This window comes from Ahaetulla prasina, chromosome 2 (genome assembly GCF_028640845.1).
Source record: "Ahaetulla prasina isolate Xishuangbanna chromosome 2, ASM2864084v1, whole genome shotgun sequence".
NCBI lineage: Eukaryota > Metazoa > Chordata > Lepidosauria > Squamata > Colubridae > Ahaetulla > Ahaetulla prasina.
The window spans coordinates 134,160,285-134,177,326 of NC_080540.1; the positions used below are offsets into that span (position 1 = coordinate 134,160,285).

Below are 17,042 nucleotides of genomic sequence, written 5' to 3' on the forward strand. Positions count from 1 at the left end.
TAAACGCTTGAGGGTGGGACTCTAGGAACTACATTTCCCAACACGCCACGCGGATGTTCTGACGGTTTTGAGCGCCGAATCTAACCAAGGGAATGCAGCGTGAAATGGAGACAAGGGCAGAGTGCGCGGGAGGCTTCAAAAAGGTTAGGGAAACGAACGGTGGGGAAGCAAACAGAGAGAAAAAAAAGAGTTCAGCTTGAAGGGTTCTGGTTTAGGATTTAAGATGGGTGAGAGAGGGAAAGGGAAAAGGAAAGAGGCGCTAGCAATTAGAAGTTTTGCCCGTAACAGGATGCAACGGGAGATGTAACGTGGGAATGGCCGGAGGCTTACCATGCAGAGCAGCAGCTATCCCAGGGGTGGGTGTAGCTGCAAAAGTAGATGAGTTTTAAGGCTCGGGGATCCGGCAGGACGGACGCTGCAGTTGGAACGGAGGCAGGAATAGACCGGTCCATTGGCAGTCTTGGGAATGGAGTCTGGCTAATAGGAATTGGTCGAGTTGGGGGTGGAGAAGAAATGAGAGGTCCCGCTCGTTGGAACGCAAAAATTAGAGGACTCTTGGAGGAAATGCCCAGGAGATAAAAACGATTGAAGTGGCGCCTATAAAGCACAAGCTAGAAATAGATTTAAGTTGGGCTATAAAATGAAATCGAGTCTCTCTGGTACCCTGAGATTGGGGGCGCCGGATTGATGGCTTGTTTTCCTCCCCCTGATACCGTGTAAGGACAAGTTAACTAAATGTTTATTATTGCTATTATTACGAAATAATCTAGGACTGCTTATTCATCACAATGTATTTGCACTACCTTTATATTATAACGATTAAGGCAAAGGTGCTTTTGTTGGTTGTTACGTCCTTATGATAGGAGTACACAACTTTATACTGAGCGATGTAACTTGGAACTATGTTTGTTGCATGGGCATGTCTTAAGTTGTGAATACGTAATTAGATATAAATTATTATGTTAAAAACGAGTGACAACTTTGATTAGAAAACAACAGTCCCAGGCTTAGCTTTGAATAATACATGGGATTTAATAAAAGATGGATAAAGTATACTGTTGAACTGACTGAGAGAGATGATCACAATATTGACGGTGGAATATTGTCCATAAAATCAAACAAAAATTTAAAATATTAAAAAAAGCATCCAGAGTCCTCAGGATAATAGTTTGCTTAAAAATTTAGTAATCGAAAATAAAATACTATGGATTAGGAAAGGTCTAATAGGATGGCAGTGTGGTCAGAATAATAAAGTAATAAAGATGGGGATGGACTGCTAAAAGAGGCCAGGAAACGTATATAGAAGTTGAATTCACTTTGGAGTAAAATGCTATCACAGTACTGAATAATAAGTTTCACTCAACTACTGAAGCTGTATATTAATAACTCATTTTCCCAAAATGTATTTTAAAAAACATACAAATGTATCATTTAATGTTTCTTCAAGTGAATGTTAGGTGTTGAATTAATGGAATTCTTTGGAGCACTTCTAGACTGATACAGCAGATAGCACTAGAGCTTCATTCATTTCCTATTTTGTCCTAATGAGGCTGCAGTAGAATACAAATGTGCCTGCTTCTTTTGTACAAAAGATGTATTTTTTTAAAAAAATAACTTCAAAAGCCTAATTGAATGCATTTTTAATTAGCCCAGTTTTATAGCTCAGTTTTATATTGATTAGGTATGCCTAAACCCAAGCCCAAAGTTTTAGGAGACAAATCACGATTTCTTTGTAAAGTGTTGGCAAGTACAACTGCAAAAGATCTGAAGTCTTAGAAACCTAGTAGGCAGAATACGTAATATTGGACTTGGTTTAATATTAATAGGACAACAAAAGTATCCGAGAGCTGGCAGAGCCCTTTTTTTTGTTCCATTACCTTTCATTGAAGGGAAATTTTAAAAAACTTAGGAAAAAAATGTGGTGCTCGTCTTATTCTGATTAGCATAAACCTATGAAGCTTGTCTATCACAAATAATTCCTTTCATCCCTCCCTGAAACCCAGGTCTTCATCAGGTTGAAGAAATGGTATAGAATGTTTGAAGTGAAATAACACAGCTTCTCCCTGACATGAGCGAAAAGAAAATGTTTTTTTTTAAATTCTGTAAACTTGGTAGTTGTTTGGACATTCTTTGTTAAGAATTATTACTTTGATAGCTTTTGTATTGTGTACATTTGTATATTATATAAATATGTGATCTGAGAAAAAGTGAGCAGAATAGGTGTGTTTGAAAATACACTTTTTTCCATCTGTTTGCCAATCATATTTAACACTTGCTACTAATCCATTTCAATTTAGGTCTTGGATTATTCGAGTCTTTTCCCGTGTAAGGTTGAGAGTAACTTGGCGAGTGTTGCTGTGAGCGGGTTGGTAGGCTGTGTGGTTGCATCTTGATTGGTAGATGGAGTAGGTGTTTGCAGATTGGTCGGCTGTTTCATAGCATCCTGTGTGGGTGTGGTCCTAGTCTTTTGTGTTGTAACGACCTGGTTAATGGGCTGTGTGGAAACATCCTGAGTTCTGGGAATGTGACCTCCTGTAGTGGTAATGGGCTTCCTGGAAATGTCCTGAGTTCTGGGAATGTGACCTCCTGTAGTGGTAATGGGCTTCCTGGAAATGTCCTGAGTTCTGGGAATGTGGCCTCCTGAGTCTTGTGCTATAACATCCTGGGTAGTGGGTTGTGTTGTAATGTCCTGAGCTTTGGTGTTGTGGCCTCTGGAATATAATAAAAACCAAAATATATTAAAAAGTGACTTCCTCCTTTTATCACAGCAAGAATAAACAATTTTAGTAACATCACCTTTTAAAATACAACAAATGATTTTTTCTTTCCCATTTTTATAAAACATATCCTTTATAAACATATTAATAAAATTGTCATTTCAGTTGTGATATCAGCAGATGTCCATTAAGGGTTACTAGAGGAAGGATATCTATTTTAGCCTTGATCAAATACATTAACTTTATATTCCTTCCTTATACTTCTATCAATCTTAATCTTTACTCTGTTCAGTGTCTCAGAACTTGATTTCTTTTCATTACTTGCCCTTTCCACAAAATCCAATATGTCTCTTTTGTAAATCTAGTATAGGAAAATCCATGTCAGTTTGTTATTTGTATAATCCTTTTAATTATTAAAACATCAGCATCTTTTGTATATCCAGTGTGACATCTTTGTCTGTGTTATTCATGTAGCCTATCATTTTTAAATCCACTTTTAAATCAGTCTCAATCATGTCAGGTAAAACCTCTTCCATAGCATTTTTAAAAAATAGTGTATCTGTAGAGGCAGACACTCTTAAAATTAACTTCTAGGTTTATTGTTCAAAAATATTTTAGTATTAAGAATTTGGTGGATTATTCAAAATGTCTTGAAGAAGAATATAAAGTTCCTGCCGCAATTTTTCCTTTGGGAATTATAACGGATTGTACTGTGACTGAGACTAGATTGATCTTGAACTTAATAACAGCAGCAAGGCTGCTGATTGGACAATATTGGAAGAAAAAAGAATTACCTACAATAGAAGAATGGATATTGAAAGTTACTAACTTGGCTGAGATGGCAAAAATCTCAGCCTTTTTGAAAGACAATATGCAGGAAAGATATTTAATTGAATTGAAAAAATGGATTGATTATTTACAAAACAGATATCAGATTAAGAGATATCAGATTGCCTTTGAATAATTAGGATGTATTATTCTAGAACGTAATGGGGGAGGTTAGGAAATGAAAAGACTCAGATGAGGCTAGTTGGATTAGAAGGGAAAATCTTACTCTGTGTTTGGTCTATGTATAACAATACCTTGTGATTGACCCGGGAAGCCGGGGGCGGGGGTGAAGGGAGGGGTGAAGGGGGCTGTGAGGGGGGGAGTGGGGGAAAAAGGGGGGAAAATGTTTTTGTTTTTTAAAACTTTTTCAAAAAAAAATATTTTAGTATGTCCAATGTTAAAATATTTTGCTTCATTCTGTATTTGTAAGTTGAGTGTGAGTGTTCTTCTATAATTGTAATGTCTGATCTATTTTCCTTTAATGCCCAATTTTTAGTCTTTTTCATTTTTTAAAGAATTCAAAATTATAATTTCCTATAAGAATGGGTCTTTATCAGGGGTGAAATGTAAAATTTGTTACTACCGGTTCTGTGGGCGTGACTTGGTGGGGGGGGTAATGTAACTGGGTGGGCGTGGCCAACTTTTTTTTTAACTTTTAAAAGCATTTTTTCTACAACCTCTTCGGTCGAAAAGGAGAAAAAATGCTTTTAAAAGCCTCTGATGATCAGGCAACTCAGTTGGGATCGCCAGAGGAGCCTTTTAAAAGCATTTTTACAGCCTCTTTGGCTGAAGAGGTTGTAGAAAAAATGTTTTTAAAGGGTTCTGACGATCCCAGCTGAGCAGCACGATCATCAGAGGCTTTTTTTTTTTACTTTTAAAAGCATTTTTTCTACAACCTCTTCGGTCGAAAAAGAGAAAAAATGCTTTTAAAAGCCTCTGATGATCAGGCAACTCAGTTGGGATCGCCAGAGGAGCCTTTTAAAAGCATTTTTACAGCCTCTTTGGCTGAAGAGGTTGTAGAAAAAAATGTTTTTAAAGGGTTCTGACGATCCCAGCTGAGCAGCACGATCATCAGAGGCTTTTTTTTTTTACTTTTAAAAGCATTTTTTCTACAACCTCTTCGGTCGAAAAAGAGAAAAAATGCTTTTAAAAGCCTCTGATGATCAGGCAACTCAGTTGGGGTCTCCAGAGGAGCCTTTTAAAAGCATTTTTACAGCCTCTTTGGCTGAAGAGGTTGTAGAAAAAATGTTTTTAAAGGGTTCTGACAATCCCAGCTGAGCTGCACGATCATCAGAGGCTTTTTTTTTTACTTTTAAAAGCATTTTTTCGGCCGAAGAAAAAATGCTTTTAAAAGTTAAAAAAAAGCCTCTGATGATCGCGCGGCTCAGCTGGGCATGTGTGGGACACAGGGATTTTTGCTACCGGTTCTCCGAACCACCCACCGCCATCACTACCGGATCGGGTGATCCAGTCTGAACGGGGAGCATTTCATCCCTGGTCTTTATAATTAACTCCAAAATGTTATTTCAAATTTATCTAGACCCATAGCCATTAGAATTTTTTTTTAAATCAAAAATGTAATCACTCTTTTACTGTTTATTCCTTAATTTTTGTCCTTAACTTATTTCGGTAAGGATTGAAGGAAACTCATTCAGTTCTGTAAAACATATTGATCCAAAGGTTCCTAACAGCTGAAAAACTGTTAACAAGAAATTTCCAAAAGTGATTAAAAAGAAAGTACATGAACTCAGTGTCGTTTCAAAGGTGCTGACTGTGGTTTGATCAAGATGGTTATTCCCTCATCACTCAGAGTTCTAAACTCACTAATGACCTGCAGAGGGCAACTCTCCAGAGTACTTGTGGGCACTCTCAAATCCTCCTCTTGTCTGGAGAGAAATTACAAAAAGCTGGTCTACTTGACAGCTCTTCATTCCATCCTGCTTTTCACACATTCATCTTCAATTTCTTCACCAGAAATTATTTGCATCAGTGTGTTGATCTTCTAAACAAGAATTTTTGGGGTGAGGTTTAAGTGATAAACTGATAACAGTACTTAATTAGTGGGTTTATCCATGTCCATTACATGTAAACTTTTAGAATCAATTTCTGTTTAAAATAGTTGCTATATATCATACATATACCAGTTTGTTCAGTTGCTAGAATTGCAATTACTAAACTGTAGTGTTCTGGCCCATCTTTCACTCTTCAGTTTTGGAATAAAAAATGCAGCTTGTCTTATTAAATACAAATTAATAAAGCTTCCAAAGAAATATTTTTGTCATCACTTTTGTTTTCTTGTACATTTTGTGCCTTTAATCAAAAGTTGCTATATTGCTATGTACTTTTAGGTTATGTGGAATGCAGAATTGCTAGTTTCTGAGTTTTGATACACTGACTTTGATATTATTGTATCACTTACAACCCCCATCCTAAAAAAAAAAGTTTGATACATGTGAACTTACTTTGTAGATTAATCAGTAATTTATTGGTTTAGAGCTCAAAATTCAGAAATGATATGGGTTTTTAACACAAAGGAACGGCTGTGAACCTAGGGAAGCTATATTTTTATATCCCATTGAATTAATTACCTAGTAGATGTATCTATAAGATAATAATAATAATAATAATAATAATAATAATAATAATAATAATAATAATAATAATAATAATAATAATAATAATAAAAATATTTTAATTTGTATACCGCCCTTCTCCCGAAGGACTCAGGGCGGTGCACAGCAGAATAAAATACAAAAAATACACATACAATACTAAGAACAACCCTTTAAAAACTTATTCAACTTATTTACTGAAGTACTTAGAAGTTTTTAGGCACTGTACAAGGGTGCATAAAATCCAATAGCTTTGAAGTTGAGACAAATGCTCCTTTAATGGGAGATAGCTCTTGAAGATGACAAACAAAATAATAGTTGTCCCAGCAAAACCAGTGGTTGCAGCCAGCTTTAACTAGCATAACACTAAATGTAAATGTTGGTTAGAGAATATTAATAATATCACATTATTTTTGAAGTTAAGTTGTTTGCTCTAGTTAGAATAGAAAACAAAGATAAAGGAGGGTTGTTTTGCTTTTAAACTACAAGAGCTTTTCCACCAAGGTGTGCATATTAAGATCTTGGTTATATGATACTTGACAATAATCCGCTAAAGGTTATTTAATACATTTAGCTCTGTTTTCCTCTAAACATTTTCCTATTTACTGAGATGAAAAAAGCCTCTTTTGTATGCCTTTACTCCCCGTCCCCCAACAACTTTGTCGGCAGGAATAATGGAAAATGCCTAACAATGTACTCTATTGGCTTTCTACTATTTCCAGAAAACCTAGAAGAAAATAATTTAAAAAAAACAAGGAATAGTCTTCATCGAAATAAGTAATTGTAAACAGGTGGGATAGCTGGTAGAAATGGATGGTTAAGTAATTTAGAGTTTGGCCCAAGCAGCCAGAAGAGTGGATGATGGGACCTTCATACTGTGTAGGTATTAAGGTTCAATAGTGGATTCCTTCTTACTCTCAACAGAATATGATGTAAATAAGAGCCAAGGTGGCACAGTGGTTAGAGTGCAGTACTGCAGGCTACTTCAGCTGACTGCTTGCTGCCGCTCGATAGTTCAAATCTCACTGGCTCAATGTTGACTCAGCCTTGCGAGGTGGGTAAAATGAGGACCCAGATTGTTGGGAGCAATATGATGACTCTAAATCTCTTAGAGAGGGCTGTAAAAGTACAACAAAGCGGTATATAAGTCTAATTGCAACTGCTATTGCTAAACTTGGTAATATATTTGATCAGTTTCTTTTGATGTATTCCTATGCCAACAGAAGCTGACCTAAATATATATTACTTTACTTATTGAGTAGCTTTTTAAAATGGAAAGATAGAGATTCACTTTTTCGCCATTAACACTTCTTGACTGAGTCCCTTTCTGTGCAGGAGACCGTGAACAAACTGCTCCAGCTCCACTTCAAAGATGACAAAACACGAGGTAATTGCTTCCCCTTCTGCCTCCGTAAAGAGGCCAACTTCTGCTGGACATCTTCCCAACTGTTTCTTTGGAGAGACCATGCCCTGGAACATGAGAAATAACTGAAAAATAGTCGTGGCATATGGGTTCCAGGGTTGCATGTGCATGTGGGGAATGGTGATGCTTAGACATGGTCTCATAGGGATGTTCCTTCTCTTTCAGCCAGTGGTGATGCTGTGTTGCTGATGGCTGAAATGCTTAAAGTATTTGTTCGAGGTTAGTAATTAAACTGGACTGAGTCATAGTGGAGTGGGACAGGACCTGTGGAACCTCAACATTTGCTTGTACAATTAAGTTCCAGCCTTCTTATTCACCGCTTGATGTTTTTAGCAGAAGCAAGTGTATCACTCATAAATCTCATTTTATTCCGATCCCAGAACTGGTTTCTGATCTTAATTATTAGCTGCTTAAATAAGTATGTATGCTGATAAAAACCAGAAATTTCCTAGAAAATTTAATCCGTGACTTACTACTTAGGATCCCTCTGCCTCTTATGAATTATCTAGTCATGTGTCAAGTATACTTGTAAAGAGAGCACATGCTTGCTTTCTAATAATTTTGTTTTTATAATAATGGCAACAAGAAAAAGGATCACAAACATACCCTTTTCCATTAAGAAAAAACTTTTCTACTTGACAATTTTTGCCATCTTTCCCAATGTCCCATCTACTTTTTTTTGCTTGCCATGTTTTGTGTCTTTTGCAGAAGCAGCAGCACGCGCAGCACGGCAAGCTCAGACTGAGGATGTAACTAGGGTGGAAGTGGAACACTTGGAAAAAATCTTGCCACAGCTGGTGTGTACAATAGTTCAGATTCCATAATTCATAGGATAAGGGAAAAGGCATCTTAATTTCCTTTTACAGGGAGATGTTTAACTGGCAATATCCTCACTGGGCAAATGGAACTGAGATTTGTTAATTAATTTGGGACAATTTTGTTATTTATCTTGAAATTCTTAATTTCCACAGCTTCTGGATTTCTAGAAACCCAATGAGTGAAAAACCTACACTCCTGTTACCAAGAAGATCTTGCTGAACTCAGAAGCAAAATGAACCACAGACTTGTAATATGGAATTTCCTACAAAATGTGCTGACTTCCTGGAATGACAGCTTACCTTTCTTCTCAGCTCTGTTTGCCATCTCTTTTGGGGTGCTTAGTGGCTGTCAGTGTTGCCTAAAATAACTGTGGGTTTGTTGGGAGTTTCTTGTAACACAATTCCTGGAGCAGATGGTGGCTATCTGAAGCTGTGCCCTGCCCTTCTGATTCCCATTCATAGTCAGGTAACGTCTTTATTTTTCTAATGAGAAAAACAGGTGCTGCCTTTTAGAGGTGTGTGGAAAGGGTGAGTACGCTTGGGAGGCCTGGCCACAAGCCAGGCCTGAGCCCTGTCTTAAGTTCTTAAACAGAAGCCTAGCCCCAAATCTGTGCCAACGGCAGGTACCTGATCTTTATTTTATGAATAAACAGTGCCTGTCCTTCAACCCTTTCCCACATTCCACAGGGCCATGACATCAAAGTGTGCATGGAACCTTTTAACCATTTGATATTCCTCTAAGAAGCTGCTTCCCTCTGCTATAAATTTGTTCTTACAAAGAAACGTCAATAAATCAAAAATAACCTCCCTCCCTTGTGTGGGCTCCTTGTTGCAATTAATCATAGAAAGTCAAGTATCTTCAAAGAGTTGTTTGGCCTCCCCACCCCGCCTCTTCTTTGTAGGACGAAAGAAAAACTTTCAGAAAGGGGCAGAATAACAAACAGCATGTGTGAGGATCCCACATCATGCAAGACCCAGCCCCTCTGTCAGCAGGGGAGGGTGGGGGGAAAGCTGTGAAATAGTAAACCTTACACATGGAGGCAGGGCGTAGCCTAATGAATCTGGTTTTGTTGTGAAAGGAAGATCAGGCCTAAAAGAAGTGTAATTGTATCTAAGGAATTCAGAACTACCGGTAAGCTCCTCTAAATTCAGTGGGACTGAGGGAACATAACCGGGAAGGACTGTGCTCTTGTGGATGTTGGATTACAGCTATCATTACCTCTGATCATCAACTATGCTGAAGCTGTAATGCAGCAATGACTAGGAGTAGCAAACTCACCATTTCAGATTTTTATACTGTGTGTGTTTGTAATTAATGATACAAATTTGAAATAGTGAATCTGTTGCCATGTCAGCTTTAAAGTAAGAACTGAAATAACCAAAGTGGTCAACGGGAGTTCTCCAGAGTGTTCCTTTCTACATATTAGCTGTGTACAAGAAATTACTATTGCTTTGCATTTGTTTCTGCTATACCTAATACTAGTTACTCCTGACAAAGAAGATGCTGATGTATCCAAAATTATTTTGAGACGCAGGTGCTTCCGACACAAGTGTGATGTGATATAAGTATTTATATTAACAACATTATCTGTTAAGAGGTAGGTGATCAACCAGCCTAAATTTAGCCAGTGACTTTTGGGTAAATGAGGATGTGAATTTTATTTCTCCAATTTGTACTAGAAGGTTTTTCCACATTGGCTTTATATTTACACATATAATCAAGTTTGGAAGTGTAATTGCAATCAAAAATAATCAAGGGTTTGAAACATTGACAAGAGGCCCTAGTTACTGTTAACATATAAACTTACTTTGATTGAAAAAGATATTTGTCTAGCAACCTCAACATGGTTATTACATATATTATTGCATGTCTTGAAACAAATTGCTAAAGTGCTTGCTCTATTTTCTTTTGGTTTGATTTTTGTATTCCCTGGAGAGCAATTGGCCAACCCAGTTTCTTCATATGAATTTAATTTGAATCTTGTCTAGCACACTGCCAAAGGCAGGAAGCTCTGTACTCAAGGCGAAGGTGTTCAAGAAGCATACATGTATACAATGAATTCATTACAATCAATTTTACAGCATATAATCATTTTCTAGCATACAGCTACCAGTAGAATTAACAAAATGTCCTTGTTTCGGTTTTTCCAAGAACTCCAATTCTAGTCCAGGCAGAATTAGAACAGGTTAAATATGACCTGAATGTGATCTTTAGGGTTATTCAGTGAAAATGCTGTTAAGGAATTGGTACTTTTGTTTCAAGTGGACCAAACTGTCTCACTAAATTGTGGTACACATAAAAAAAATTCTAATAGCTTGTGTAGTGACACCACTGAATGTGTAATGGTAAGGCTGGAGAACTCAAATCAGCTCTCCCTGAAAACATCCAGTCCTACAATCTTTAGCTCTGCCTCCTACCTTGATGAAGTGACTATTTTTGCTGTTGCCTCCTTGCTTTCAGGGGGATGTCTATACTTGCTCTTTTCTCCACAACCAGCATGCCTTATTGAGGAATAAAATATGCGTGCTTATTAAATTAAAAAAAGAGCGAGAAAAAGCAGATAGAAACTATTTAGTTGCCTCCTGGGTGAGAAACAGGGATGCCACTAGAATTGGCCCCATCTATCCATGGAGAAATTAATCAATCTCACAAAAGTTGATCTATTTTTTTTTAAGTATGTGTAGTCCTCAACTTATGACCACAGTAGAGTCCAAAATTTCTATTGCTAAGTGAAACATTTGTTAAGTGAGTTTTGCCCTATTTTGTGACCTTTCTTGCCATAGTTAAGTGAATCACTAAACTTGTTAAGTTAGTAACGTGATTAAGTGAAGTGGACTTCCCCCATTTTTTTTGTCACATCACAAAAGTGGATTGCGTGACCCCAGAACACTGCAACTATCATAAATATGAACCAGTTCCAAATTTCGATCACATGACCATGGGGATGTTGCAATGGTCATAAGTGTGAAAAACAATCGTAGGAGTCAAAAACTGTCACTTTTCAGTGCCATTGTAACTTTGAATAGTCACTAAAGAAACTGTTGTTAAATCGAGGACTACCTGTATTTACATGCAAAACCATAGTGGTGTAGAAAATTAAAATATAAGGGCTGCTACAATCAGGCAGTGCCTTGCACATATACAGGACAAAAGATTTAGCAGATACCAATGCAGTTCTAATGTGCTCTCATTTAGATGCAAGTCTTACATGAAGGTTAATTTGCACAAAACGCACAAGGGTTGAATTTTTAAGTCTGATTATTTGATTGTCTCTGTACAAACACAGATAGAAAAAGAAGCTAAATTAGTACTTTCTTACCTAACATTTCTTTTCCTCTATAGAACAGGGGTCTCCAACCGTGGCAACTTTAAGACTTGTTGTCCTGGGTCACAACACTTGTGGACTTCAATTCCACAAGTCTTAACGTTGAAGTCCACAAGTCTTAAAGTTGCCAAGGTTGAAGACCCCTGCTAAAAAAGATCCTTGGAATTGTGCCAGTGTGTTACCAGGAAAATCCTTTCTGCAAATTCTGATTTTCTTAAGAAGCTACAGAATGTATTTTTCTTTTTCTTTCCACCCTTTTGGTTCACAGCTTGTCTGCTGTGTGAGAATTGTCTGCAAGTTTCCAAAATTACACAAACTTTTTCACCTGGAACGGTAGGGGTTGTGGGTAATTTCTCCTTTTGTTACATGCTAAAGAAGCATTTCCTCAAGAAGATCCTGCTTGAGATAGAGGGATGTACATTCTCTGCCTGAGAAGCATTTGTCAATCATGAATGCTGGGTGGCATCAACAACTTTATCACTATTAAGGCAAATTAAGGCAATTAAGTGTTTTAGATCAGGAATCTCCAACTTTGGCAACTTTAAGCTTGGAGGACTCCAACTCCCAGAATTCCCCAGCCAGCTTTGCTGGCTGGGGAATTCTGGAAGTTGAAGTCCTCCAGGCTTAAAGTTGCTAAGGTTGGAGACCACTGTTTTATATTTTATTCCAAGAAACTGCAAATATAGTTATCTGCAATTTTTTTTAAAAGCAGACATACCTTTTCTTGGGATCCTGTAGCTGCCACACGATAAACCATACAGCTGCTTTAAAGAACTGCAAAAAGGTGTTATATTTCTGCCTACGTATAATTCAAAGCATTTGGGGAGGAATGAATCCAAACACCCCAATACCCTGATGATTATTTCTGCGACATTGTTTTGATTAGGAATTGCAAATGAGAGCAGGAAGACTAAGTTAAGATTACTTTCAATCACAAAATGTCACTGACTGATCTTGGCTAAGAGATAGTGATGAAGTAAATTGATAGCCCAATTTATCTCATAAACTGTTGTAAAAATAAAGCAGGAAGGGAGACTGAACATTATGTTGAGAACCTGGAAAAAACTATATAAATTACAAATAGCAATGTAAAGTTTGGCATGAGAGTGCATAATTATTTTTGATAAAAAATGTACAGGCTGAGCAAGTTATGCTTTTATTTGGGATATAGAATAAGTGTGAGAGAGGATTGTCATGCTTTCAAAGAACCTGGTACCTATAAATTGTGTAAACAACACACAGGTGCAAGCCAGCTTGTGTTCTCAGAACAGAGGTGTTCCGTCTTCTTGAAAGTGCAAGATGAAGCAAGCAAGTTATTTGAATTGCCTGCAGAGAGAAGCAAAAGTACTTTCTGTAATTATTGTGCTATTACTTTTAACCATTTTTCCAATAAATCTTCCTAATCAGAGTTTGTTCTCCAGTCTTAATCACTACGAGTTTTAGGTAATGTGGAGAGGTGCTAGCCTAGAAACCAGTAGTTCTAGTCCTGCCTTGGGCATGAAAGCTGACTGGGTGACTTCAGGTCAGTTATTCTCTCTCAGACCAACTTATCTGATAGAGCTGTTGTGGGGAAAATAGGAGGACAATATATGTATGTTCACTGCCTTGCGTTACTTATAAAGTAATAAAAGTGGGATAAAAATTTAATAAATACAAAGTTTTGACAATTTTGCCTTTTTCTCAACTACCATTCAGTGGAATGTATGCATTTGTGACAAGATCCATCTGCGTGTCTCCAGCTGAGAACAATCTAAAGCTAAGCTAGTTTTCAGAAGCATATAGTCCTCCTTCAAACCCAACATTTTGAAACAAGCACCTCTGTGCAAATTGATTAGTCTGTGTTAGTAAGCATCAGATTTAATAAGTTCTTCTGGAGGAACTAAAAAAGATTTTAAGTAAAAAAGATGCTGAGACTCTAGAAAGTGCAGAGAAGAGCAACAAAGATTATTAGGGGACTGGAGGCTAAAACATGAAGAACGGTTGCAGGAACTGGGTATGTCTAGTTTAATGAAAAGAAGGACTAGGGGAGACATGATAGCAGTGTTCCAATATCTCAGGGGTTGCCACAAAGAAGAGGGAGTCGGGCTGTTCTCCAAAGCACCTGAGGGTAGAACAAGAAGCAATGGGTGGAAACTGATCAAGGAAAGAAGCAACTTAGAGCTAAGGAGAAATTTCCTGACAGAACAAGTAATAAGTGGAACAACTTGCCTGCAGAAGTTGTGAATGCTCCAACACTGGAAATTTTTAAGAAAATGTTGGATAACCATCTGACTGAGATGGTGTAGGGTTTCCTGCCTGGGAAGGGGGTTGGACTAGAAGGCCTCCAACTCTGTTGTTATATTATATTTATTATATTATATTATATTATATTATATTATATTATATTATATTATATTATATTATATTATATTATATTATATTATATTATATTATATTATATTATATTATATTAACTGCTATTCAGCATTATATATGGAAACTTGTAGAAGAATTAATGGCCAGGAGACATTACATCTATAATTTTTTTTTAAAAAACTTGCCTCTTATTGAAAAACTGGTACAAAAAAGCAGGAAACTCTTGAACTAGGTCTCTTAATTTGCTGATTTTGCCTTGCAAATCTAGAATCTGGCATCAAGCAGAATGCATGTCAGTTGAAGTATCAAAACAAAATTCTCTATTTTTAAAGAAGCCACATATGCTGTTCAACCAAACATATGTTAATATGTACAATTCTCTGAATAGAAGGGATGTGAAGATGTTGTAGCACAGAATATCAATTATCCAACTATACAATAGTATAGCATATAAAAGGATATTATATGAAAGACCAAAACCAGCTCTGATGTCAAGAGTAACTGGTTCAAAGGAAACAAAACTTCCAACACAGGATGCAGAAATAAGATACCCGCTAAGCTCTTATGCAGAGATGGACTAACTGAAAAGTATACAGACCCACATTCTTTCAGTGAGAATAGGGTGATTGATATAGGCTGTTTTGTATAGTAACCTGAATTTGCTTTGTAATTATTTTTAGAGCAGCCACTCTTAAGTATTATAGATGATAGTAGAGCGTGTGGGCAGAACTGTTCTATGGGTTCAATTTTCATCTCATTTTAACTGACATTAAATATCACATTGTTTGCTGTTTTAGTTACCTTCTGTTCTTTTCACTCAGAAATGTCTTCCTACCTTTCTCTTCCCTCATTCCCTCCCAAGTTTCTTCAAAGCAGCTGGAAGCATTTGGAAGTAATTAGACCTGAAGGGAAATGTTGGCCAATCTAGGAGACAATGACAAGTGCCAGGAATCCTTAGTGCCCCTTCCAGCCACTTTGAAGTTCATTCAGATGGTACAATGCTGTTTTCTTTGTTAAAAAAGCTTAGAGGGAACTGGGCCATATCAACCCTGCTGAAAGGAAAGCTGGTTACTCTGACTGGTGTCTTAACAGTGGATAGAGGTGGAATGTATGGTTCAAATGGAGACTGCACAACCATTTTAAGGATATGTCCTTACAGAAAAGTCACACACATCCCTCATTCGCCTAATGTGAACCCCGTTTGATCATCTTTCAAACAAAAAGGCAGGCATAATTTAAAAAAAAAACACCTCTGTATGATGTGGATCATTTATTTCTAAGAAGAAGAATGTGCTGCTTCCTTCAGTGAATGCCAACACAGGAGAAGGATTAGGATCTTTTGAGCATTACAGCACAGATGTTAAGGTATCAGTCTAGCTTTGTAGCTATTTACAGAGGTGCATCTCTTCTATCTGCCCATTCCCGTCATGAATAAATATAGCTCTTGAATGTAAGTACTGTTGTCATGTGAAAATATGTATGTGCAGTAATTTGTAAGCAGAGCTATACAAAATGTTCCACATTCCAAATGAATGCTTTGAAATTCTGAGCTCCGGGGGGGAAAAAAACCCAGTGGTCTGAAGTTTTGTTCTCTACTGAGGACAAAACAGGGCACTTTGTTTCAGCATTTTAGCATGTACTGCCATCTCATAATTGAAGGAACTGTTTTTTTAAATAAGCCAGCCAGAGGCTTAAAGTGCATTAGTAGTCAATAAAAAAGGAGGAACTTGCCACCATTGGTTGAAGGTAACTAAAGGCAGGAGAGGGTACAATAATAAGAGTCAGCTAAGTTTATGTTCAATGATTGAAATTTATTTTTTTTAAAGCTTGCTTGCCTATTCACTGGGGTTTGAATTCTTATTAGGAAGTTAGAATCCTATATTGGAATTTAGTGATAATATTGACAAGCTGTGTGATCTTTTCAGGTAGGCTATTAAATGCAAATATTGCATTACATAGAAGATAACCTACAGGATATTAATATCAATAGCAACACAATAGCTCTTAAACTTATATATTGTCCCATAGTGTTTTACAGCACTCTCTGGTTGGTTTATAATGTCAGCATATTGCCCCCAACAATCTGGATCCTCATTTCACCAACCTCAGAAGAATGGAGGGCTGAGTCAACTTTGAACGAGTCAGGATCAAACTCCAGACAGTGGCAGAGTTTGTCTGCAATATTGCATTCTTAACACTGCACCACCATGGCTCATAATCAAATGTTGTATTGAAGTGAATCTGTCCTTAGTTGGGGTTACTTAAGTAGCTACAGTAGTGGCCAAAATTGTGGAAATCTTTTGGGAAAAGTGAATTTGCTAAAACTAGCTAATAACACCATTTTGTTTTTTGGAGTAGTACCGTAAAATTATTTATCAATTGAAAGATAATTGAATCAAGAATGTAATGCAATAACTTTTATGAAGGATTTGCTATTAGAATAGCAGTTACAGTATAAACAAGAAAAGTGTAAAGTAGAAAAAATAAGATGTACAAAAATTATCACGTCAGTTACTACTTACTTCCTTTAGCATGAATTATGGCCTTACAACGTCTTCCGATAGAAGGAACCAAATCTTTTAGTTCTGCAGCTGTTATAATGTGAAACCAAGATTGAATGATTGCTTCTATTAACTGGGTTTTATTGCTGGGTCGCTTCTGACTAACATGTTTCTTTAGTTGGCTCCATAGATTTTCAATTGGGTTAAAGTCTGGGCTATTCCCAGGCCATTCTAGCAGTGGAATATGATTATCTTGAAACTCCCAAAAAAAAAATGTGTTATTAGGCATCAGACCTCAAAAATACACTTTTCCCAAAACATTTCCACAATTTTGGCCACTACTGTAAATATAGCATTAGCTCACAAACTATTATAGTGTAATAGTACGGCTTCTCCATTTTATCTGCTTTTTATGGCTTTATGGCATAAAATACTTTTTATAAAATACCTACTTTTTTTGGC

General features: G+C 36.9%; 1 protein-coding gene across 1 annotated transcript; it reads left to right on the forward strand.

Annotated features, from left to right (window-relative positions):
• Positions 1 to 39: 39 nt before the first annotated feature.
• On the forward strand, positions 40 to 13,131 carry CENPX (centromere protein X). The gene is made up of 5 exons (XM_058167018.1): positions 40 to 143; positions 7,493 to 7,544; positions 7,746 to 7,799; positions 8,289 to 8,377; positions 8,552 to 13,131. Exons 1-5 carry the CDS (start codon positions 93 to 95, stop codon positions 8,564 to 8,566), a joined length of 261 nt encoding a protein of 86 aa, XP_058023001.1. The 5' UTR covers positions 40 to 92; the 3' UTR covers positions 8,567 to 13,131.
• Positions 13,132 to 17,042: the final 3,911 nt, after the last annotated feature.

Excerpts from the sequence above, each read along its gene's own strand:
- CENPX (XM_058167018.1), top strand. The coding sequence starts at position 93 with ATGCAGCGTGAAATGGAGACAAGGGCAGAGTGCGCGGGAGGCTTCAAA. Across the intron at positions 7,545-7,745 it reads CAAAGATGACAAAACACGAG|CCAGTGGTGATGCTGTGTTG; the intron begins GTAATTGCTTCC and ends CTTCTCTTTCAG. Across the intron at positions 7,800-8,288 it reads GCTTAAAGTATTTGTTCGAG|AAGCAGCAGCACGCGCAGCA; the intron begins GTTAGTAATTAA and ends TGTCTTTTGCAG.